Below are 27,194 nucleotides of genomic sequence, written 5' to 3'. Positions count from 1 at the left end.
AAAAAAACAGATGAAGATCGCGATAAATTAATAAATGATAGTACCTTGCTTGCACAAAGCAAGAAGATTTCGATTAAAGGTTTACCGTTGAGTCAAAAGATCGCAAACAGAAGATTTTAATTAAAGTGTGAGACGTGAAGTGACTTTTAATGATATGTGATACGCGACATTGCCATTGATTGTTGAGTTATTCATCATATGCGAGAACTCGGATTGGCTGGTTTATTAATATCGAAATTAGCTTAATGACAGTGGTTGAACAAAGAAATATTAAATACTCCCTGGAACTCAACTAGTTAACATATCTCGTTAAACAAGAGTTTGTGACAGGTTCGATCGCATCACAAACTATTTTATCGGCTTACTTGATCTGTCTGCAACATAACATTGAAACACGATGGAAAGATATAGAAGTTTTGTAACACCAATTGCATATCGTGCTTCCTGGCTATATGGAAGAGGCGCCGGCAGCGTAAATGACAGGTGCGTAGCACTTGAATACGATTTTCCCCCACCATGACAACCTCAATAAAGGATTTAAAAATGTATTTGAACAACTTTAGGTGTTTTCTCAGCGTTGTTGAGGAGTTGACAGGTACTCGCCCACGGTGAGATTTATTGAAAGTATATGTTTGTCGAAAATGACAGTCGCGGGACCAGTGGTAAGGCGTATTGGATTTTTCATTTTTCATAGAAGTGTAGGAACGATGTTCATGTTTGCTACTAGAGATGCTGTGACAGACCCTAACTGTTGTCGTCTGCTAAGGCAATAGCGTTTAATTTTGATGAGCATGAGATACATGTATTCTCATCTGATCTTTGAATGAATTTCCAATGACTAATTTTTCCAAATACAAGGTTAGCATACATTTAGCGAAAAGGATCATCGATGTACAAACATACCAAAAAAGAGTATAGAGTCCGACAGCGTAGGCAAAAAAACGTGAAGTGTCATGCTCGGTCATGCTCATAATTATGCATTTTAGGCAATGTCTTGTACGTTAGTGACGTGCTGTAAGTTTCCTTTTCGAGGCCTGAAAAGTGATTGGTATCATTTATTTTGATATCATACTGCCCCATGTGGTAACGTATATTAGGGTAAGAAATCATGTTGTTTTTCCCTATTCATAAGTCAATTTATCTGTTGCATTTCTTCATTTATCTGCAACTTTAGGTATGAAACTACATCTCGTGTATTACTGGAAAATATACTGTCAAAATACAAAGTCTCTTAGAGAGTAAAAGTTAAAATATATAGAAGACTATAATGTGAAAAATGAGCGTCTACAAAGTGTTCAATTATGTTACCGTTTGGATAAAACTGCATCACATTGAACGGAAAAAGGCGAAGGAAGTTGTGAATATGGCAGGAAGCAAAGAGTAGCTAAACTTGAGCCAATGTGAACGTTGTTCTTACGATACTTAGTATTCAAATGAAGTTCTAAGAGCATGATAGAAGACATAAAATCATAATGGTAACTATATTTTTGTGTACAATACGGTACGGAATATGGAGATAGTACCAACTATTAGAGAGTCAGAGTGGCTGTGCTTAGGAAAGACGGGAACTGGCACTAGAAAAAAGGTCATGAAGTGTGAAGATTGACCTGGGTTTTTATTGATTGCTTTATAGTGATGACTGTGGTCTCCTGTGTCGATTTTGTTCTTGCCTACTTTGCATAGAGCATCACAAGCACCAGAAGACAACAAGTCTCCTAATTTCCATGTAGCAACTGTGACAGGAGATTGTTACAAGTGTTAGGGCATCTGTAAGAACTCAGGGCTGCACAAAAGCTACAACGCCTTCAATAAAAATAGAAGCGGAAATTTTAATGCTAAGACATGACCAGTTCAACGTGTTCAACATGGGATATTATTAAGGTCTAGCGAAATTTTACAGTGGGCGGAAAATATTTCGCCGACCGAATCACAGTTACCATGGTTCCCATGTATGCTACATAATTGAATCAGAATTCATGGAATAATGACATTATCTTAAAATAGTCATTAATTAGCATGTCATTTGTCCATATTTGCCCAGTATACAGCCTGTAATCAGTTTTTCATGCTCAGGGTTTTACATCAGAGGAAGTCAATACATTATTAGAAGAATGATATCATGGAAACTGTTCTTTAATAATGTATAAGAAGTACTACTTCCCTGTCAAAACTTTGATCACCATTTGAAAAGCTGAACAGATAATATCAAATTAAGATGCTCTTTCCAAGAATTAGTTTCAACTTTTCTGAAAATTATCTTTGAGCAGCGTTGCGCTTATTTTCAAAGATTATTTATGTTGGCAATGGCGACACCAAAATCTTTACCATGAATGAGAGTTTACCTCGTCACGGTACAAAAGTAGGACATTAAAATGTAGACATCCAAACCAAAAATGCTCCAACAACACTTTGAACACAACCTAATGCATTTATATTTCAGTCGGCAAGATGGTGGTTCGGATAACCCATACCCACTTTTGTCGGTTAAGTCTCCACATCTCGACCATACTAAGAAGGAAGAACAACCATTACACGAACGAGTTAGCGACACTAATGAGGGAACTAACGAGTTTTCAGATAAAACGAACGTCCAACATGATTTCTTCAAGCATTCTGACGATACAGGAAAACAGCATGATGAATCCGTGAAGCACGTGCTTGAAGACTTCGGACGGGAGACAACAGCTCACGGCATCGTTCACATTACGACCGCCAAGTCGAACGTCACTCGTTCAACATGGATTATGATCGTCCTAGTGGCAGCGTGCGTGATGTTTGTACAGATGACATTATTGTTAGTTCAATACTTTGAATATAATGTCAATGTTAAGGTAGGTTAAGTGATCTTAATTTATACATAGATCGGCGTTCAACGTGATGAGTATAAGAATTATTAGTTTTACACATAATTGACACATCTTGTGTTCGAAGAATAACACAACGCTACGTTGCGATTGTGGTTGATATTACTTTGCTCACCGCTGAACTCGTAATATTCTGTTGGTGATGATGCACCGATACCGTTGGTCATTATCACCCAGTTTGATTGAAAACATGATTTCGTTAGAACAGGTGGCCAAGAGAGGCAGAACCCATGGATCTGTAGAGCAATGTCATAAGTAGCGTAATCTACAAAATAACAAATCATATTTTACTACAAGCAAAACAATGAGTTTTGTGATAAATTCCAAATTTTCGTAGACAGGATGACTTGAGCATACCAGTGATTAAAAGCTTAGTCTTACCCTTTGAGAACAAATGAATATCATTGATGCGATTACTGTAAGAGTTTACTCCCTCTCTTTAGAGCGTAAATCAACAAGTTATTGCATTACCAAATCGCCATTAAGCATGGGACTGGTTTTAAGCTCGTATCTTCTCTTACATCGTAACGTTGTAAAAAAATGCACCGCTACAAGTTATCATCTAGTGTCATTTAAATGTACAAATGTTATTTATATTTTCGTATCTGTGTCTGCCATTATCTTCAAATGGTTTTCAGATCTCTTTAATCTAAGGAAAAAAACTGTATTGATATTTAGAATACAAAATAGTACATCGCATCTTAACTGACAAGGATGGTCGGTCTTCATCAAAGCCATTAAGCCGACATTCTATGAGCGAATTAAGTGCAACCCTTAGCGTTGTATTTCACTAGATTAAACTGATAATTCCTACTTTTCACAAGAACTGAAATTTCGACAACATTTGCGATTCATCTGGGGTCAGCGACCTTCACCTCCATATAAAGAAGCCTGAGAGTGTGAACAAATTAAATGTAAATTATTAAGTATCTTCAAGATTAAGTTCACCCATGCTGAAAGAGGCTGATTATTGCAGTAGAAAGGCAATTTGTTAAGTGCTACAGCCAGGACTTTGACTGCGATGTAGCTACTCTTTAAATCCACGTTTCTAAAGTCACATTATCAGTATCGTCTTCCTCGCATTTGTTCTTTTTATGATACAATTTCTTACTGTCCAAATATCATGTATCAGAATTAAAATAGACACCACTACCTGTATTTGTGTTTCAGCTATTTATATTGTCCACATCTGAATTCATGTCCGGACTGAAAGTAATTTGTCAACAATAATGTTAAATATTGTACATACAATCATACATATTCATCAGGGCTTAAATTTTGTATTAATACTTACTTTTGGGAAAATAATATACGTTTGAGTATTTAATGGAAAACCTCTATACAATACTTTTTTAAAAAAATGACAGCATCTGTCCCCTGATTAAGTGATGGATGAGAAGCATAAGGTGAAAGCAGACATTTAGAGTCATATCCCTTGCACATCGTTGACATAAAATTCAAAGATCGGAAGATCGGATCGGTCCGGACCGGATATTAACACAAAGTGTATTCTCTTAACCAAGAATCAAAAAGTATCAAAATATGTTACTTTTGAAACGTTCCTTATTAAAGTAGGCTAACAAATAAGACCTCGAGACATCAAAAATTCAGCTTAATTCCAAGTGATATACAGAAATGTTTCGTAACACATACAAAAATAGACCATCCTTCACTTCCCTGTTGTTTCTTCATTGTTCTCTTCACTATACATAGTCTAAAAATCCGCAGGACTTTCGTATTATGCGTGATAATGTGCTCTACCCTGTAGAGAAGAAAGTTTGCTGTTTGAAAAAGCTTTTCGGGCTTACTCTGCAGGCGTCTCAATTTTGCTAGGAATGGTTTTATACAATAAACAATATTTTGCCTATAACAATTTATCATGATATATTGGCCATGAAACTATTCCTGCATGACGATGCAAGTTTTTGGCTAGGTAGGGTCATTATCTCAATTTTGATCAGTGTTCATTTCGTTTTCCATGAATCTGCAAGGTAACGCTGGTGTCAGAGAAGGCGCTACACTTTCCATCAGTGACAATTTGCAACACCAATAAGCTTCGGCATAGTGCTATAAGAAGTTCAAAGTACAGTGAAATGTTGATGCTGGAACGAAATTTTGTTTCACCATATTACGGTAAGTATGTTAACTTGCCAGGACTTTAATTGAAAGCTACAGCTTTGAGTCACGTTTAGTCAATTGTTTGTCCTTTCTCTTTCAATGTAAATGTCAGCATATACATAAATCATTGCATTATATACAAACATTTATTACGCCATGTTGAACGTCGCGCGCTCCATAGGATTCAATTGTAAATAGTCGATGACGTACTGCTGTTGGCCGTCGTCATTTGACTGAAAAGTGAACTGGAACTGTTTTTAATTTGACAATTTCGGGAATAAAACTGTTCAGATTACATGTGCTTTAAAGGAAGTCCGAATTTTGAAATGTATGCATAAAAAGTCGACAAACAGCATAACACTGATTCAAATTTATCGATGTGCCGTTCGAAAATCCTTGTATTTTTCAACGGATTTTCGTCCAATACGGAGATGAAGCATATTATTGTTATTTGCAAGTAAACTAACACATTTGGAGTGAAAACTATATAAGATAGGTATGTAATAAAAATTATTTTACCATGCCCTGTCCATCGTATTTTAATTGGTCGAGCTGAACAATGTGACTGCTAACAAATACACAGTTACGGTTTGTTTACATGCCCGTGAATATGAATAATATCGTAAACATAGTAACTTTACAACTTTACAGCGCGCGCACTACTCACTATAGATATAACGGGCGACGCGCTGACCATTAACGTTTATTTGTTGGCAAGGGCGAGAGGAAAGCCAAAAATTAACGGGCGAGGCTTGCCGAGCCCGTTAATTTGGCTTTCCTCGAGCCCGCGCCCACAAATAAACGTTAATGGTCAGAACGGAGTCTGTTATATCCATTATATTATTGGCGGACCCAAGAAAACCGTCAAAATTTCCGAAAATTTCAGGAGCGAACGACAACTTGGCCCGAGAAACTGAGCAATACGCGACGCACTGTCACGAGCGCTGTAAAAAATTTGCAAATCCGGAGATATTTTCAGAAAAAAGTATTTCAACTTGACCCACAAGTGCTCCATTTTATTTTGTGATTGATTATGATTTACGTTCGAGCTATAAAGTTACGATACTTTGAGTTGTTAATCTTATTATTCATATTCACGGGCATGTAAACAAACCATTACTGTGTATTTGTGGTCAGTCATATGGCTCAGCTCGACCAATCAAAATGCGACGGGCAGGGCATGGTAATATAATGACAAGTTTTGGGTCATCGTTGTCGTTCGCACGTGAAATTTTCGTAAATTTTGACGGTTTTTTGGTGGGAGGAGTTTGTTGATAATATAATGGAAATAACAGACTCTGCGCTGACCATTAACGTTTATAAATGGGCGCGGGCGAGAGGAAAGCCAAAATTAACAGGCTTGGCAAACCTCGCCCATTAATTTTTGGCTTTTCTCTCGCCCCTGCCCATAAATAAACGTTTTATGGTCAGCGCGTCTTCCGTTATTTCTGTAATATCATAGCCCAAACAATGGGCTATGTACCCTCGAGGCAGGAACCTTCCCCTTGACGTCGGGCCATTGTTCACCTACCCTCGAGCACACAGTTCAAACATATGTGTATGATATGCATGTATATGTGTACTTAAATATATCTGTATGTGTACACGCATACACAAACGATATCAGCAGAAGGTTTTAATTAAGATAATCCATCAATGATAGCCCTCGTTTCAACTAGCCCTTCAGATAAACTTATTAAATATGTATGACTGCAATGGAGCAGCCTTTCAAAATTAATAATCATTGACTCTGTACTTACTGCGTATATGAATATCGATGGAAAACATCATTGAAGTACCGCTTTAAATTTGCTGAATTGAACATTAATTTGTTCAAATTGTGGAATGCAATTATAAGAAGCCTATTCATGTACAAGCGTATTGTTAACTTTCTATGGAACAGTGAACAAGTCTTGGATACAACGATCCAAAGTTCACACCTCAGAAAAAGTAGAGTGGGTACTCATATCGCGTAATAATCAAGAACGCCTAGAGCACGATATTGATTGTAGACCACTGCATAAATTTAAAGGTCATTGTTTGCAAAAAACAAGTCAAAAGTGTATTCGTGTACTGAAAACTCCTGCCAAAGAAGATTAATATATTCAGATTTTTCAGAAGTTTTTGCAAAAAATCCCTAGATTACCAAGGAATAATGTTAAAACATCTTTTTCTCCGTAACACAGGCACCATTCGAACTAAAATTGCGGTTATTTGCTAGTTTGCGTAATACATCGCGATCGGTTGCGCGGTAAGGAGGTTTTTGCAAAAAAAACTACAATAATCATGATATATTACTGTTGAATTTTTCTTCCATTTGAACTCAAAATTTACAGATAAGATCATAAGTGCAAGTACTTTCAAGTTTGCGAAAGTCGTGCCAATAAGTCGCGTGCTTCAGTGACAATATTGCCATTTAAGAACAACTCTACGATAGCAGTAAAATAATATTGAAAAAAATCGTCTGCGTTAGACTCGACAGACCATCTGAGCTCAAATGAACAAGCACTTTACGAAATTGTTTGCCAATTTTTAAATGATATTGTATAACCTTTGATCTACTTTCACATATCTCCTACACTGAGCCAGAGATTCGATTTTTTGGATATTGAGCAAGTCTTAAAATATGACTTGTATCTAAGCAACTACACTTGAGCTATTAAATTGGTGCAGTGGGTATGTTGACAGTATGCGATAGTTTTGCAAACGACTTAAGCAATGCCTCGGATGAACTTTGACCTACTTTTTACGTATCTCAGCTTCATCAAAGGCAAAAGATTCGATGGAAATATCATGTCTATCCTAGTAGTAATGTCGAGTGCTTGGACCCCACCAACGCTGCTTGCATCATTCATTATGTTTTGCTGTTTTAACTTCTCCAGCGCCTTGCATAGAAGGAGATTTTCAATGCAAGAATGGTATACATTGTATCAAGCCGTACTTGATCTGTGACGGAGTAAACCACTGCGGTGATATGAGTGACGAGCATAATTGCGCTTATCGTGAGTTGGTAATATTTCTATCAACAAAACAGGCACAATCAGAATAAATAATAGATTTAATAATATCCTTGACATTGCCATAGAAATGATGTACACGTATGTACAGCAGTTTGAACTTCTTTGTCGCCAAATTGAGGTTTTAAGCAAAGCAATGTCAATAAAATACAGATTTTTGTGTTTTTTCCGGGCTCTTTGACTCGCATACTGGAGTGTAATATCATTCGTAGAAACATAAGAGTTGGGATATATGTATTTGCCAATCAAGTGCACACCTTCCCCATTCAACGGATTATAGTAAAACTTGTGGCATGTAGTTTTAAGTGACCAGGGCCCACCTATGCTAAAGCAAATTTACCGACCGAATGTCTGCGAAATTCATGCACTACTTTTTCATGAATACTAGCATTATGCTTACACCTGGAAGTATGTAAAAGGGTAACTACATCGAACAGCGACTGCTTCGACGTCTCTTCAAATAAATATTTCAATTTTAATATCATGAGTAAGATGATGTTATGAAACAAAGATATAACCATTAATAGTTGAAGTCTGTAATGCAGGCAAATACTAGGATACCCTTTGTGCATATTGCCGAAGTCTAAAAATTGACTATCCATCGATTCCCTTTATGTAAACATGACATCTTCTTGCTATGACAGCTGAATGTGGGCCTGACCAGTTCAGATGTGACTCTGGCAGTGAACTTGGTGTCTGCATTCCAAATGATAAGTTTTGCGACAGAATTAGTCATTGCTACGGAGCTGAAGATGAGACTAGTTGTGGCGGTAAGCTTCTCTTAAAATACATAAGCACGCGGGTGAATGTGTAAATGCATTATCTTATTGCATGTTAACATGATGTGATTATTATATTCATTCTTTAAAAAATACTGACTCTTACTTAATTTTAGAATGCTCTGAGGACGAATTTCAGTGCATTACTTCACGGGAATGTGTAGCGTCTTTGAAAACATGCGACCAACTATTCGATTGTCGAGACGGAAGCGATGAAAGCGCCAGCATATGTGGTAAGCAGTAAGACTGTGTTCGCAATTACTACCTAACTACTCCACATTAGAAATATACATATATTTTGGTGAGGTATGCAGACAATGAAGATGGACAAACTTGTGATTATCTATTTCAAGCTGTCGATCAACCACGATTATTATAATTATTATAATTATAAGGATGCCGCGTTTGAAATGGCAGTTGACAATTGGAATCTGACAGTGAAGTTACATTACTCAATTGTGCGTGAATTGTCTTAAACCATTCTCGTCATGTATTGCTATATGATGAGCATTGCGAGAGTGAAAATGTGTCTTCAACCTTGATGACCTATGTCTTGTTAGCGAATTATGCAACTTTAAGCAATATATACCACCCTATTATATCACTAGAATGTCTGTAACACCACAAATAATTGTCACAAGAGTAAGAATTCAAAAATCTCTGTTAGATTTGAAAGTGATTTTCGACCATAAATACATGTGCAAATGAACAAAAGGCCATTTAAAGAAAATTCTTTGTTTGCCGTTCGATTTTTGAAAAACTAACCAGCCAGCCAGGGAAAAGAACTAACATAGGCAAAACAAACAAGCGTTTTAACACAAGCTCATTTTGTATGTGGTTTATTTCGGAAAAATAATCTTGTATTTGTAATAGTGTTCACATTGTGTTCGTTTTCCCAATTTTTTTCTGAAAACCTACCTGCACGCGGACGGTAAACAAAGAATTTTATTTAAAGCGCCTCAATATAGTGTTATATTACCATATTTTCTGTGAAATAGTCAAATTAGACTGTGTGAGCTGTTTTTAAAAACAATCAAAGCAATAAATAAGCTTATGACTATTTAGCAGACAGGAATAATAGATATTTACGTTTCAGGCATCTTGAATTTTAAACACTATAGGTAAAATTTGCAAGAAAATAAAAGAAGCTATCAATTCTACAAATTAAAATTGCATTGATTTTTAAGTGTATTATAATTATAAGGATGCCATTATTTGCAGTGCCTGATCTGAGAAATGTCGCATTAGGTAAACCCACGAATCACTCTGTACCAAGCAAAGTAAACGGTACATCAGAAAATGCTGTAGATGGTGACAATTCCACATGTGCGCATACGAAAAAACGTCTTTCTCCTCAGTGGTCAGTAGATCTTGGACAGACCTATCTTGTCTACGAAATAAGGATAACACACATACGCACTTGGGGTCGTAAGTATGACTCTGTGTGATCTGTAACCCAAGCAAGTAGGGACTGTGCATCGAGTATTATGTCTGAAAGGGGCAGGTCGTTTATCAGTTTATCTAAAAGCAAATTGGTCGACATGATAAGAATCAAATGTAAATTTTAAACGAAGGGCCAGCACAATCTAAATACTCAATGTCAAAAACAGCTAATGTTAGAACCAGAGACTTAGGTCTTCCCTTTTAATAGCGAAAAACTTGTATGATACATCTGCGGTCTTTCTGCCACACGAATACATGCGCAAAAGGAGCTATCGGTTCTGTGTATGTACATTATGTACATTATGCTACATTACAATATCGAAATAATCTTGCATATTTGTAGAAGCTACAACAAATCGAGCCCTAAAGATTCAAGACCATATTCGATTTCACCCTTAAAGTTTTGACGCAACATTTGACCTGTACTTGAAATATCCAAGTACGGTCCCTCCACAAAAGACTGAGTGTTAGTTCTTCTTGAAACTTTCGAGGTCACATTTCATCTGAACCTTGTTATAATGCAACCTGTGAAGTATATATGCAAGACAACATCTGCAGGTTGTTCCCTTTATATAACGATTTCCGATTTACAGACATGTTTAATATGTAAATGAATGTTGTAAACACAAAGTTATGTCAACAAAACCCCTTCAAAGAATAAAGGTTTCATAGTACATTTTTAATGCAAGGTTGTTTCAATAGTCATTTAACTTAAATAATATGAAAAAAATTATCCAATCAAGGTCCACAAAGGTAGGCTTACTTTATGTTTTAGCTCTGCTCTTTGTCCGTGTTAAAAAACGGAATCTGAAATCCAGGTATTTGATAACTCATTTTACAGCTCGACTCTTCAATAGCGAAGTCCTTGTTGGATCAGATGGGCTGTCACATGATAACCCTGCCTGTTACACTGGCGTCCAAAAGCACCAGACGCAGGCGGAAACTTTCACGTTGAAGTGCACGCCAAGTGCTGTCGCTGGTCGCTACGTAAGCATACAAGTCAAAGGAAAAAAGGAAGATATGCGACTCTGTGAAGTTCAAGTTATGGCCGTGGGTAATACATATTACATGGTTTTTATCATGCATGCTGTCATGTGTGTGCTACACCACACACCACTTGTACACTTATCTGAAAAAAGTTATGATTTGTACACGTATACATGCACCTATGAGAGAGAGAGAGAGAGAGAGAGAGAGAGAGAGAGAGAGAGAGAGAGAGAGAGAGAGAGTGAGTGAGTGAGAGACAGACAGACAGACAGACAGACAGACAGACAGACAGACGAGCAGACATTTACTCTTCTTGACGCTGAGAATATGAATTCTACACTTAATTTTTCACCAATGAATACAATTTTGCTAGCCATTAGCAAGAATTCACATTTTCTTGGCAAAAGCAGTGTAAATAATGATAAGACAAGTAACAAATTGTAAAAAGACCGTCTTTCTCACTTTACCTCGCTATTAATTTCCTCTTACCGAGGTACACATGTATGTGAGTATGGAGATGCATGACATTAATCGGACAGTCTGCAGATTTCTTTCCAACTATTACTATGCTTACTCTTTTCGTGATGCATGCAGGGAAACTTATGAAGAGTGAAAGTACACATTTAATCGAATCATAAAGTTTAAATGGGGCCGAAAGCGTGGCACTATCATGTTATAGAGGTCATTCACTTTGGCGTCAATTTGCTATCATATGTAATACCCACACTTGTTACCTTTCGCCTAGTGACAATAGATCAAGAACTCATAAACAAAACCATAAAATAATGATGATGATAACGTAGCAGTGTGAGAAGTTTAGATCACGCATGATTTCCATATGTACAGAGGACAATGTGATTAGTTTACGGTTTAATTGCATCTTAATAGTCACTGCATATAAGAGGCGTGTTTACGAATAAAGAAGGAACAGGTAGAAGTGAGAAAGAAAAAGGGACAATACCTGGCAGTATTTAACATCCATTTATACAAAATAAACGGTGTTATCATTGAAGACTTCGAGCCACTACTAGGTTTCTGTAACCCGAAACTCACTAGACATTCCCCGATGGGAGATGTTGGGCGATGATAGTGTAGCAGTCGAACTATATCGTTCTTGGCTATCACTTGGCATACTGATATTGAAAGACGTTGACGACTGACGAAACTAGGTCGAAATCTAACGCAGTTACATGAATAAATTAATTAGACCGTTTGATTTCGCGCTCTATTCCAAATCCAGTGTATATCTGGTTACAATGTTGATTAATTTTCTTCCTTCTCCGGACAATTTTCGCGGGAAATTATACGGATGATTTCTGTTTAGGCATAAGTTCGGAGCAGACCTCTGGGAGAGTTTGGAGCATGACCGTCGGGAGGCTGGAGCAAGTTGGGACGCCGACTACGAGCTTACTGAACAAACGAAGGGGCTATCTGTTAGGATTGTATTTGCTTAGATTCAACGTACCAAACTGCTGTATTGTGCATCATCTTTTTCATTAGGTCACAAATCTTCAAACGTATTTTTTGTGAGTCCACTGGCATTGATTCCCATAATTGTTTGGTGTGCGGGCCGTTAAACTCGCAGCGATCACTCGACCCCTTTATAATTTACTTTACTCTGTCGCAAAAAGGACTCGTGGGGCCGATTGTAACATATCGTTTCAATAGTTACGTACGCAATCCGATGGCAAAAGCCACATGACAAGAGGAAAGGCGAGTTGCATTCTACGGAGTCGCCTACAAAAATAGCAAATAAGCTTGTAAGCTCGCGTAAAAATCACAATGTTGTAAAAATTGGATTAAATTAGATACAATACTCGATTTTTCGTGCATAGATTCAAAATACTGGAGCTTAGCACTCAGTCAAAAGGCTACTCAAAGTAGTACCTTCGCATATGGTAGTGCTGTGAGAGCAGTGGACGGAGACAAAAGTAACAACTACGATGAGCGAAGTTGTACGCACACTCAGAAAGAGTACCAGCCTTGGTGGAAAGTCGATCTTGGTGGAGAATATGAAATTCACAAAGTCATCATAACAAACAGAGCTGACTGCTGTGGTATGTTTGATCTCGGTCAAAATTAATGATTTTTATACAGTTATAAGAACGAATTTTGCACCGCTGATAATCACAATAAGGCTTTTTTGTCATATCATCCCATTAGGTCAATATTATTTCGTAAAAAGAACCACAATTGTCCCTTTAAGTTACAAAATGACGATTAAGGGAGTTGATATTATCATTTGACTTTTACGAAATTAAATAAAGTCTTCACGAAAGAAATAATTTGCTTCTTACCGTATTCTTATACTTAGATGACCGTCTCTGCGGTGCAGTGGTCAGAGTCGGTAACGATGACGTCATTGAAAATAATGAACGGTGCGGACAAACCGTAACAACGGACGATATCTACCAAGATGGTGAAGTGACAGTTGAATGTGTTCTGTTTGGCCGTTTTGTATCAGTACAACTTGAAAATAAAACAGACTATCTCAGTCTTTGTGAAGTCCAAGTCTTTGGTGAAGGTAAGGCGGTTTTTTTTGAGAATCAGTGTGCATGTCATTAGACAGAAAAGTATAGTAGAGTTGAGGGAGATGGAGCCTGGTGACAGATATTCAAACTCTAAAATGTTTACAATACTTTGCTGATATACAGCTGGCCAGTACTCATTTGAGGCTTTCGGAGTAGTATGCGCCTCAAAAGTGAAAGACTAACTTTTGCTCAAACCACAGGGGCACAAGAATGTGAGAAAGACAAAAGAATATTAAACTATGAGAAATGAATAAAGAATACTAAATCTTGTTTTGTGTACGAGCCTTTTTTTCTTGTTTTCTTCTTTCTTGCCCTATGTTTCCTCGCTTTTTGCATTGAATCCTTGGGTCAATGTTCAAAGTCTGGTACTAGAGAAACGACTTATCTAACATTCACCGATATTTGAAAATCTGGTCGCCATCGATGTGTTAACTCTACGAGGCAAAAAACTTTTACCATTTCCGAAAAAACGTTTGTCGGAGAAAATTTTGCTTCTTCAAGAGTTTTAAAATGAGTCCCCACAAGTGGTAGATCAGAAAACAATTGTAGAAATTGGAGAGTCCGACTTTCTGTACCTGAGGCGTACTTTGCCGTAAGTCTCTAGTGATCGCCATAGATAATTCACAACGTCGCACTCAAATCTTCTCCTTCGGTTACTAGATATCGTCGATAATCTGCCCAACGTAGCCCTCTACAGGCCAGCAGAACAAAGCAGCACATACTACTACTTCGAGGCAAGCAAAGCTGTAGATGGAAATGAGAACCCTGTCATGTTGAGCGGTTCAAGCTGCATACATTCTGCTAAAGAGTGGGGCGCCTGGTGGAGGGTAGACTTGATTGATATTTATGCTGTATACAAAGTCGTTATCACCAACCGCTACGATTGTTGTTGTAGGTATTGCGTCTGTTGCTGAATTATATTTATACAACGTAACATGTTACAATTGCAAAACCATTGGTTCATAAATGATAGAAAGCAGCTTCATTTACATGCATGCATGAAGAATATATATTAAGTTATATTCTCTCGTCTGCTATGTGGATAGACATACATAGGCACTGCATGTATGTATGTATGTATGTATGTATGTATGTATGTATGTATGTATGTATGTATGTATGTATGTGTATCTATGTGTCTATGTATGTATGTATGTATCTTTGTATCTATGTAAATATATAAATTTATTGTATGTAGATATATAAATATGTGTGTGTGTGTGTGTGTGTGTGTGTGAACAGATATCCTCGCGGGAAATTACAGTGCTCGATGTGGAGAGCAGAGCGTAATAAAATTACTTCAAGTCCAAAGTACAGCAAAAAATCAGAATGGTTTAACAGTCTCATATACATTACGTTTATATTTTTGTGCGCCCCACACAAGTTGTGTAGATAACATTGTAGACAAAAAGAACCGACTCATTTGAGTGTTTGGATACGGCTGTCTCGGTGAGCGTCGCTTGTTAGAAAGACCGCTGAGGGCGCATAACTGCGTAGCGAACGAAGGGGCTGTGAGAGCCTAATTTTCAGTTAGTTCATTGAATGATTTAATATATATTTGTAGTTTAACTTTTGCAGTTCTTGATGACTCCACTTCGATTTCAAAGTTTATGTAGTTTAAAAGTTGAAGGGAATGCATTTTCTAAGAAGTAAAACTTGACAGACGTCTAAGTGACACTCCACTCCACTCCACTGTGTCTATAAAAACAGATTGACATCAGTAAATCTTATAGTCAGCCAGAGTGCTGTCCTAATTAACTTTGATCTCTACTATTAACACGACAAGTAATTTAGCAGCCCCTTGTGTGTTCTATCCAGACACTTACATGAGTCGGTTCTTTTTATCTCCAATGTTATCTACAAAATCTTGTATGCTACGTACAATAAAAGTAAACTTAATTTATATGAGACTGTTCAACCATCCTGTTTTTTGTAATGACAATATCTATTACTTAAGATTCATGCAATAGATATTATTACTTTGTACTTGAATTAATTTGTGTTTTATAATATATATATACATATTAATATATATATATATATATATATATATATATATATATATATATATATATATATATATATATATATATATATACACAAGCATTACATCCATCCATCCATCCATCCATCCATCCATCCATCCATCCATCCATCCATCCATCCATCCATCCATACATACATACATACATACATACATACATACATACATACATACATACATACATACATACATACATACATACATACATACATACATACATACATACATACATAAATTTAAACGTTGCTTTTCAGCATCAAGGATCGTGGGAGCTGTTATACGTATTGGTTACTATAGAGACGATTTTGGCAAGAACGTTCAGTGCGGAGGTCAGATAGCAGACAGAGATATGCAGGACAAGACCATCGTAAGGGACTGTATCATTCCGATTCTTGGTCAGTATGTCATGGTCCAAAACGATCAAGAGGAACTTGCTTACTTGCATTTCTGCGAAGTTAAAGTTTTTGCGAGGGGTATGTTGACATAATGAATTTTGTACAAAGCAGTGTAGTTTTACGTAAATTATGATTTATGATTTTATGAAGCAAGCAAATGTTAAATTTGCGATTACTTTTGGAAAAATAGTTTAGACATCCTGCGAGATTTGGAAACGCTTTTCATTTTTTCTCTTACGCTTTTTGAAGGCTCAAGTGTACCCATGTTTTTGGAAGAGATGCTTGGAACAGCACCAATTTGCCACGCTGCTTATCCGTATTTTAAAAATATGTCATTGAAATTAGAAAACTTTTGGCTATTAAAGCAATTTCCACCGATTTTATTTGTTTAAATCATTAGGACTAAACGCAAGAAGGAAACCGTGTTCATTTTCGGTTACAGATGTGCATGCTTTTAACGTTACGTATATCATGTCAAGCGATGAATTGCCAGGAGCTCTATTTACGTACTAATACACACGTTTTCGACTTGACTTACATCCACTTTCTTCCAGAATATGTGACAAACGAAGTTGCCAACATCATGAAGATGCGACATTTTTCAATGTTTGACGCTCGAGATGGTTTGACCCTCAATATAAATTCTACAGACGTATTCTCGGACCTTTTGCTGCATAAGTGTATGTATAGGTGCATGGAGTGGAAACGATACGAATGTCACTCGTTTGATTTCCACTACGGCTCGAAGACGTGCAGGATCCATAACCTGAAAGACGGCATCGATGGTGTACAAGTGGTAAAATCGACGGGAAGTATATATTATCAGAGATTACGTCTAACTGGTATGCAAACACGTTCTCAAATTAAAATATATAATCTTCTTCGTTTCTGAAATACCCTTTGAAGGTAGTTTAGTTGAATTTAATGTAGACCATAAATTGATTGATTGATATACATTGATATCAATTTTTCGTTTTCTGTGTTATTGATATATGGATACTGTGGATTTATTATTTACTATCCAGCGTGGATGTACTATTCACTTCGGTTCGTAAGGCCCGTTATAATGACATACTAATTTGCTGCCTAAAAGAATGCCAGGTTCAAAGTCACTCATGAGTCGTCACTCTTCATTTTGTTCCCCCACCCGTAGCATTCATTCCACCGGACAATGAAACAGAATGTCCCACTGACTACATCCGATGTACATCTGGTGAATGCGTCCATCCTTACAAGATATGCGATGCGATCGTTGATTGTGCGGATGGTTTTGATGAGATGGAGTGTGTCAATACTGAGTCAAATAGTAAGTTGCGATTACGGATCACAGTACTTTCTTGACTGCTTGTACTTAGTAATAAGGAATAAGAAAGAACAACAACGACTACAACGACGGTGACGTTGACGATGATGATGGTAATAAAATCAAAAGCATTGTTGTCAACGAGTACTCGAACTAATTTTCCTTGACTCCATAGCGACAACAATAAAAATATAAAAGTACATTCAGTTTTACTCTTAGCTAGGAAACTCGACATTTTATAAGTATTTTAGGCATATCATCCAACATAACCCTAGGTTTTACAAGAATGTCGATATCTTTTCCATGTGAATTTTGTTGAATTGTCTTTGATTAAGTGCACTTAGAGTATTTGTGACCATAAGTTAATGCAGACATGTATATTGGCGTTTATTATTAATTAATCCCTGCCTAGCAATGCTTTCCCTGAACAAAAGTAGGCATCGCTATACCAGTGGTTCGCGTTTGTCTGCATGTACTAACACTCAAGGTCATTTAATACAAGCACTGACTTCTGCCATCTAAAGAATTAGGCCTAATATATTTTTAGGTTTGCCATTGTATTTCTTCATTGGGAAAAAGAACGCTGGTGACTCATAAATTGTGCATTTTATTTTTTTCTCAGCGCTAGTTCGGTTTTCTATCATGCGTCTTAAGGCAAGGGGGCGTCCTCGGAAGGTCCCAGACTGTGTCACTGCTTTACGTATAGTTTTATCACTATAAGTTTTACGTATGCTTTGCGGTTGATTTTACAACAACCTGAAAAATTGCTGAGACAATTACGTATGTTATATGCATTCTAGGTATACTGCCATTCGCATTCAATTAGATTGCTAGAATGGAGGTCGCAGAGCACCGCGCCACCACACGACTGATTCTTCCAGTCTTGCTTACAGATTCTTATGAATATAGTCACTTTCACAAGAGAAGATCTAATGTTATCATGCGTTCCCCCTTAAGGGCAGAAGGGGACTCAATGCTTTAATGAAAGCCTGTGCAATTACATGAATATGCTCCAAAGGCTTGCCTAAAGTGTTTATGGAGGTGCAAAATTGTAATTATTGAATATTGAATTCATGTGGTGTGCATATTCTCTTGTCCTTTGAGTCTGCGCAGTAGTGAGTTAGTTTCTGCCGAATTCACCTACTTCGACTTCTTGCAAAGTACCGACGGCTAGACCGACAGTGATTTTATCAACAACGTCATGTGTGTTTTATGCACATCTCTTTGGGAATCGAGAGGTAACTCCTCCAAACATGCCAAATACGATGATGTCATCTTATGAATAAAAGATTAGCCAATACAAACGTCATCTCATCAATAATTTAAAGCAAAAATTGCAAAAATGCCAAGTCTTTTTTTACATACATGGTGATTCCACATTGCGTTCACCCTACTCAAACATTCACAAATCACAGTCTTGAACCAAGTCTATATGTTTGACTGATTGGAGTCTTTCGTTTACCATAGGCGGTCGTTTGTTTAACTTTATTCCCGGTTGGTACTCACCGTACTTAACGATAACTGACGACCTTGCGGTCTACAAATACTTCGAGGAAAATGTCTACGTTCACCATAACTTTGATCGCGTGAAAGGGGAAGATCCGCCAGATTGGATAAGATTTAGAACGTTCAGTGAATCTCCGGACTTTCAGCAACTTACTAGCGTTCTACAACTTAGCGTTGATGAGATAAGTGAGTTAGGCCACCAGGCTGAAGACTTCATCCTTCAATGTACATACGCAGGGGAAAAGTGTGATCCAAAGTAAGCATTAGATACAGTTATCAATAAATTATGTTTGTTTGTTTGTTTATGTGTTGTGTATGTGTGTGTGCGTGTGCGCGTGTGTGTGCGTGAGAGAGAGAGAGAGAGAGAGAGAGAGAGAGAGAGAGAGAGAGAGAGAGAGAGAGAGATCTACGTCAGAAATGTCACACATACTGAGCCACATGTCATCATATCATAGCAAAAAGTATTAACATGTGGTAGACCAATACCAGTGAAGGTAACGAACTCACTTTTAATCATGTGACATTACTGTCCTACTTTCTATTGCAGACCCTTTGTATTCGTTGACATTGTCACGCTATTTTAAAACGCTAGTCTGCTCATTACTGCCATACGATGACATCAAAATCTAATCGATTTCACCTTCAAAATAACATGACAAACTTTGGCAAATTGATGACGAATTTTAGTGAAAAATCTCTGTGAAAGAGATACGCATAATTGTTTGGATAACACGGTTTACTATAATGTTTACGGACGTATAGTCATAATGGGCAAATGGTACCTCGTTATCTGCGTGCAAACGACTTGTTGTGATGGCAATTGCATTTGATATATAAACTAATCGAAAAATTTATCACTCTTATTATGTCTAGAAAAGATTTTATTGTTTCGCAAGATCAACGGTATGGTAACTGTTTCCACTTTAATGGGGATCCAGAGAAGATCAGACAATCGACAGGTACCGGACCTGACCAAGGTAAAGAATATTCCCTTATGTGTAATAACAGACATACTGTCACATGACTTTAATTTGTTCATTTCAAAGCATTTCCCTGACTCATTATATTCTATGGTGGACATGTATACCCGTAAGCTAATATGACATTAAACTGGTCCAATAATCATTTTCGAGTGAGTTTGTTTTTAGAACTGGTGTCAGTCCAACTACAGTAGCAGGTACTAGGTGGCAATGAAATTTGGTCTTGAGAGTAGTATTGAGCCGATGAAAAAACAAGACTCTGTTCCAAAATAGAGTTTATTTCTAAAACTTCGACGTTTCGATTCCACACAGGGAATCTTCATCAGGAATCTAAAAAAAACCAAAATTACAGTAAATATGGGACTAGTAAAAACGAAAAAGAGCAACACTGGCGTAAAGCCATTTAAAAACTATTCAAAAAACTGAGTTGTTGGTTTATAAAAGGAACTATAGCTAAAAATCAATCTGTACAGACGAGAAGAAAAAAGTTTGAACTTACAAACAGAAGCCGAGTGAACACTCAGTCTAAACGTAGCGATGTTGACCGGCCGGATCGTACAAAGCCAATGGCGCGAAATACAATGAAGGGAGGGCTCCCCAGAACAAACAACTTACAGACATGAGGAAAGGACTCCCTAGCTGTAGATGAAGCGGATTTGAAAACCTCTATTTTGGAACAGAGTCTTGTTTTTTCATCCGCTCAATCATTTTCATTCAAGGTAATACATTACCAGTTCCATGGGACATTTGAGATTTACAAATTTTAGTAGGACCATCCTGAACCACTGATAGTTAGTGGTGGTACCAGGTGTCCGGAATGGGTAAGCGTACCCTGCTAAATAGGACATTTGGCGTAAGAAGAACGAAACACAATGTAACCATTTATTTTCAGGCTTGGCCTTGACGTTGTTTACGGAACAAGATGAGTACCTGAGTATTTACGGACAAGACTCGGCCGCAGTTGTAGGAATAACGCCTCCAGGGAGTCAATATTTCCCGAAAGACCAAGGCTTTTTTGCACTGCCCGGTACAGTTACAGCAGTGTCGCTGTCAATGGTAAGAGTGACACTGTACAAATAATCTCGATAAAATGAAAACTGGGTAGTCGGTTCATTTAGAGGAACTTCAGATAAGTAATCCGTTGGAGTGCTAGTACCTTACGGGGAGTGCCAGGACCGCCTTCTGTAATGATGTGGGACTGAGGTTTTACTATATGAAAGAGATAATGATCAGTATATTACCATGGACGAAAACGACAATCTCCGCACCGCTTAAAATTTTTCTCTACTTCTTAAAACTTCTCTTTACTGTTTGAAATGTCTCTGTACAGTTTGAAATTTCTCTCTACTGTTTACAATTTCTCTACAAGAGAAATTCTAAACACCAAGTTTGAAATCTTCTCGCATTAAACTACTACAATATCAATATTCCATGGACTTTGGTTATACATTTCCTTGTATACGACGAACTAAAATAACGGATTATAAATTCGTTTTCTTCAACCGAGAAGTAACTTTGCTCTCATACAGTGCGTTCTTTAACATTGTTTGGCGAGAAATCAGACAGATATAAGAGTTAGATAAAGGTGGGCTGACATTTTGTGCATATTACAAAATGGAAATTTATGAAATATACATTCGAAGGTATTTACTGAAGCTACGTCTGTCAAATATATCATTATTGTAACTGAATATTGACAAAACTTTTCTGATCATGTTCTGTGCATTTACGAAAACAATTAATGTAAACCAAAGTAAAAAGCCTTTAGAGGATGGGGATATATAATTTCTGTTGATACCACGATATACACCTTCTTAAGAGGGTATCATTGCGTTGTGGATAGGGTAGAGGGTTCAGAGAAGGAGGGTTTGTGATTTCCATACTCCAACGTGGTATTGTCACAATGGCCTTTTCTTCCAATTGCTTCTGTATGCAACGAGTAGAGAATACCGTGGTTTGTATTTTGGCTTGTTACATTGTATGGGCAAAACCGTTTTCGTCTGACAAATTGTGTTCAAAGTGACGGACACTGCTCGCATAGAAAATTTGTTGGCATTATAATCGGTAAATTTTAATCAGGGATGAATTGAGGGCAAGTTTCTATCGCAAGAAAGCACGGGAGCCAAGTTAAATTCAACCGTAACGTATATGAATCGTAAATTTCCATTCACTCTGCCAAAGTCATGGAAATCACACTGTTGGATTGCTATTCAGAACCTACGTACCTAGTGTACTCCTTCTTATGCGAATACATTGGGTCAAAGCTCTCATCTATACTCCACCAGATAGCCAGTAGAATGGAAATCGAAAAAAATATTTGTCATAGGAATTCCATGTGAATGAATCTGTAGTACACTCGAACTGACTGACGTACCGATAAAGGACAAGCAAACATAAAGATTTAGCGACAGCCTGGGCAAATGAGATTTATATACAAAAAGATAGAAAGGGTACAAATATTCACAGAACTATATAATCAGTATGTTTGGGTACTGTTCTATCTTCTAGAGCAAGCTTAATCGCCAAGGTTATCCTTTTGGAAATTGTACCAACCTATTCATCAATAATGGCATAGACAAACGTGTAGCGGCAATGTATGTGTCGGGACAATATACGCTGGCGGTAAGATGATTTATTTTTAAGCGTTACTGTCGTCTCTAATCACTTCAAGTATTACATTCATACAGGAAGGTGGCATAATTAAGCATCCGCTAGTCGAATTGAACTAGCTTTTATTGGCCAAATGTCTCCAACATCAATGTCCGACATGTAAAATTCATAATTTAGAAAGTTAAAAAACTGCGATTTCTTTGTAACTCTCATACAATTTATTGTGTGAACTTACATGCAAGTTAATCACTACCCACACTGATTTCCACTTGGATACAATACCATTTTTCTTTCAGGCATGTGAGAAAGCGTGCCTCCAGAATGCCTTAGTGATGTACTGTGGATGCACAGACAAGTTGGGTATCCATGCACCACCGTGCAGAATACTGAATGAAACTCAAGGTAGATCTCTTCTGACATTCAATGATTTCTTCAGTCGACTGTATCCAAAAGACCGGTGACCATCATACATTGAATTTTCCTACTAATTTGTCATATTAAGATGTGCGAAGACATGTTTTTATCAGATTATTGTCTTTGAAAACATAAGCCTAAAGATTTAAACTTTGTCCTTTACTATTTTAATAAACATAAAACCACATTTTTTAAAACCAAACTAAAATTCATGCGTTACAATAATATAACATTTTGGTATCAAAGAGAAACTTCGTTTACTTCACAAGCTTTAAAATAAGTAAATACAAGTAGCATACTACTAGTAGAGTAGTTAACCATATGAATCAAAATGTGTGTATCTGATTCGCATTCTACATCACAGCTATTAGAAAATGATAGTTGTATCATGATCATTCTTGCGGAACTCTTGTTGAGATTTACAAATTTAAGTATCTCTACAACGTGTGGAGCGGTCTCAGTCAGAAAAATGTAACACCTTAGCCGGCTATTGAACCACTCTTTTTGAGAGTGGGGATTTAGCCGAGCGGTTCTCTCTGTGGCCTCTCCGCTAGGCGACTGATGCCGTATGTTGTGGGTTCGAACCCGATTGAAAACTAGCCGTATTGTTTTATTTCCCTGCCAGTCAGTTCACTATGATCACTTTAATAACTTCAATTTCCATTCAATGTTTTTCTCTGACTTTGTCAAAGTTGTATGCAAACAACTGATCTATTACCTGTACCAAAAGGATTTACTTCAGTGCGATTGCCCTCCACCATGCAGGTAAGCTTTCTGCCAATAATCATAATGCTATCCTCGGTCATTCAATGAAAATCCTGAACCAACAAAGGGCACGTTGAACTGATAACGGCTTGCTCAACTTCCAAGTTTTTTATATCGATGAATTGCTTCACACTTTACAATTTAATTTATACTTTTTTAAAGTGGATACAAAGAGATATTCGACGAATTGACCAAGTGCTGATGAGTAACAAGAGTATCCCAAACCATCTCTCGGCATTCTGAGTTTTATGTCAACACGTTGACAACTGATCTAAGAGAAGAGAGACGTTTAAACATCTATTCCATTCCAACCCAATCAAGGTGAAAATTTCCGGTAGAATATGGGCGATTTCTTAAACAATAACCCAAATTTTTCTCTAACTATGACACCAAACTATCGTTACTTTATTCAAACAAATTCCATTTATGGAATGATTTAATTACAGCGAAACTAAGTACGACATGACTATATCACAATCACAGTGGCCATCTCACGCTTATTTGGTAAGTGAACATAACATGTCCATTTAAGAGGCTTGTACTTTTATACCTCATTGTAGGTCAAAGGCGAATCATGAACGCGCACTTAAACTTGCCTACATACACTATTTGTGCAAGTATAAATCAAACAGTAAATTAGTGTGCATTCATGGTGCATAACTGACACAAGCAATTCTTTGCAAGTACAACCCTTAACGTGTTACTTATGACTTTAAGGTTCGGAAATTTCGGTAATAATTCTTTTATCTTCAAAACTTCAGAATAATCTGCTTAAACTGGTACAGGTCAGCAACAAGAAAACCCAAAATATGCATAATTTGGAAAGTGCAAGGTAAGGTTTACAATTAACTTCTGCTAATATTCTCAGATATATGTACAAAAGTATGAAGTATGGGACGGTATACGTATATGTGGACAAACGGACGCATGTATTCATGTCTATGGCGCGAAATCAACGCCCTAACTTGGTTCGCAAATTTACTTTAGGTCCACACTTTTCTATGTTAGGCTAGGGGAATTTGAAGATAGGTTGATAGATATAAAGTTAGGTGGCTTGAATCAAAAGATAGGGTGCGATGATTCGTTGATAGGTAGATAGGTATCAGAAGTTAGATAGATAGACAGATAGATAGATAGATAGATAGATAGATAGATAGATAGATAGATAGATAGATAGATAGATAGATAGATAGATAGATAGATATGCAAAAACTAAAAAGGACCTACAAACATTTTAAATTATGTTCGGAAATTGTGCTTTCAGGGCTAATCTTGTCCGGTTGAAAGTTTACTTTGAAACTCTTAATTACGAGTTGACGTCAGAACTGCCAGCTTACACGGTAGGAACTTCTTTTATAATTATCGAGAGTTGTTTAATAAGATAGGTATCTCTGGGACAGACCTGTGTCTGCTTTGGTCATGTCAAAAATTTTAGATGTTCGGACAAGGGATTAAATGTTTCCTCCATTCCCTATGATTTTTGACCAATCACCTTGTAAAAAGAATGTATTTTCAATATTGTATAACGTTTTTTGAAATTGTTTTACCGACCTTGTATCATCTAGTTATTAATGAACAATTTACAGTAAAATGTAACAAGTAACTTATTTGTCGAAACCTTTCTCTTTCAAAATCAAAATATGCAGTGGGAAGATCTACTGAGCGATGTCGGCGGTACTCTCGGATTGTACGTTGGATTCTCCGTCATCACTGTCTGTGAATTCGTGAGACTTATTGTCAACTTATGTGGAAAAGTCACTTTCAAAAGGAAACGACATGACTTGAAACAAAAGAGGCGAGAAATCATGATGACTAACGACGACGATGCACACAAGGTTTTCTGAGCTGTCCTTTTACCTACCATCTCTATCATCAATGCCATGCTAGAGGGGCCCAATACTATTGACGGGACTTGTATTCAGTTGTTTCCGACTAGTGCAACATTATGATTATTTCTAATATATAAGGCAAGGATGACAAATAATTAAGTAGACTTGTATCAGAATGAAGTTATGGTTTTTTTCACGCAAGGGACACGTAAAATAGTTTAAACTGTAAAAGCATTATGTTTTAAATATAATGCATGGTAATTTTAGATGTTTATATATCTTTTGATACTTAATGTAAACTGTAGATGCAAGAAGAGCAGGTATATTATTGCTAGCGACCATGGCTTATTATTTGAGGTAATGGATTCGGAGTACCCAGGGAGTAAAAAACTGAATATCCAACAGTTTAGTGAAAAAACAGTAAATGGTGCGAATTTTGGGTGACACAATGCGATGTGCGAAGAGCAGTGATACAGCACCATTCTACTAACTAATTCAGTTTATAATGAAACTTACAAATTAGTAGCCCACTCAAAATTTTTAGGTGTTTTTAGGGTTTCAATAAACTTCGTTTTAATGATGATATAACAGCAAGTTAACAGTGCCTTTGATTTGTAGCTACAAATCTGTTTGTTTGTTTGTTATCTGTTTGTTTCCAAATATTGATATGTTCTTTAGAGTTGTGTCTCTGTTTGCGGGAGGAAGGAAAGAGTTTTAGCAGGTTTGAAGACAGGTCATTTCTAAGTATCGCGGCGTGCATTTTTTTATACCTTGTCCCAATTTTCCAAATGTCAGCCAGTATACATTTCTGTCTGTCAAAATAAACAATTTCATAAAAAATTGATATTGCATGTATCCTTTATATCTAGCCATGTTTCACTAGCATTACTGTGATTTACGCTATTTTTTACACATGTTACTACGTTACCACCTATTGCTATTTGAAAACGGACAAGGACTATTAAAATTTAGTATAAAAACTGTATTCGCACTAACCATATACTAACGTTACGGCATGGAATTAAGTAATGCACAGCTTTCATTACCAAATATTTGATTTGAAAAACTCTATCAATCAAATGTTTTCAATGCATCTCACTCAAATTCTAGTAATGATTTCATCGTTTGATTTTCGCACTTGAAACTTTCGTTTAGGGAAGGAGAGTTACCGAGGCAGCGAGTTCTCTTCCCCAAGTTAAGTATCCATAGTAACATAATATAATTCTCAAAGTTTTGTCAATTAAAGGAAAGGCCAGTTGATGGTGTTAATTCGCTGCCTTAAGCGGTTATATCAGTCATTCTCTCATGTGCGAATTTCCATTTTGCTTTATCTTGAATACAAATTCTGCAAATACTTTCGAGACATAAAATAGTCATTGTTAGAGTTAATACAGCATTACTTTTATGATGCATTGTACTCTCATGTTAATGCGTCATCGAAGTCCGAAAATTATGGTTTTTCTGTAAACTTACTTGTAGGTTTGTTCTTTAACGTAATGATATGTACACCCCTGTTTAACGTAGAGTTTTATTCCATTTACTATGTTAAATTTGAATCTTAAGTATTTTTTACAAACCATTGTTAATTAAAGTTTAATATTTATGCTCT

General features: G+C 36.8%; 1 protein-coding gene across 1 annotated transcript; it reads left to right on the top strand.

Moving 5' to 3' along the window:
- Positions 1 to 298: 298 nt before the first annotated feature.
- LOC139118733 (uncharacterized) lies at positions 299 to 27,194 on the top strand. Its single transcript, XM_070682157.1, has 24 exons — positions 299 to 483; positions 2,441 to 2,831; positions 4,856 to 4,997; positions 7,865 to 7,984; positions 8,644 to 8,769; positions 8,895 to 9,011; positions 10,000 to 10,206; positions 11,063 to 11,275; positions 13,044 to 13,265; positions 13,523 to 13,732; positions 14,400 to 14,630; positions 16,038 to 16,256; positions 16,733 to 17,020; positions 17,332 to 17,484; positions 18,949 to 19,243; positions 19,861 to 19,964; positions 20,860 to 21,023; positions 22,476 to 22,589; positions 22,874 to 22,979; positions 23,684 to 23,756; positions 24,203 to 24,260; positions 24,518 to 24,588; positions 25,021 to 25,096; positions 25,403 to 27,194. Exons 1-24 carry the CDS (start codon positions 398 to 400, stop codon positions 25,598 to 25,600), a joined length of 3,984 nt encoding a protein of 1,327 aa, XP_070538258.1. The 5' UTR covers positions 299 to 397; the 3' UTR covers positions 25,601 to 27,194.

The sequence above is a fragment of the Ptychodera flava genome, chromosome 19, assembly GCF_041260155.1.
Source record: "Ptychodera flava strain L36383 chromosome 19, AS_Pfla_20210202, whole genome shotgun sequence".
Taxonomy (NCBI): Eukaryota; Metazoa; Hemichordata; class Enteropneusta; family Ptychoderidae; genus Ptychodera; species Ptychodera flava.
Note: the sequence above shows the minus strand (reverse complement) of the source record. Positions and strands in the feature narration are given on the sequence as shown.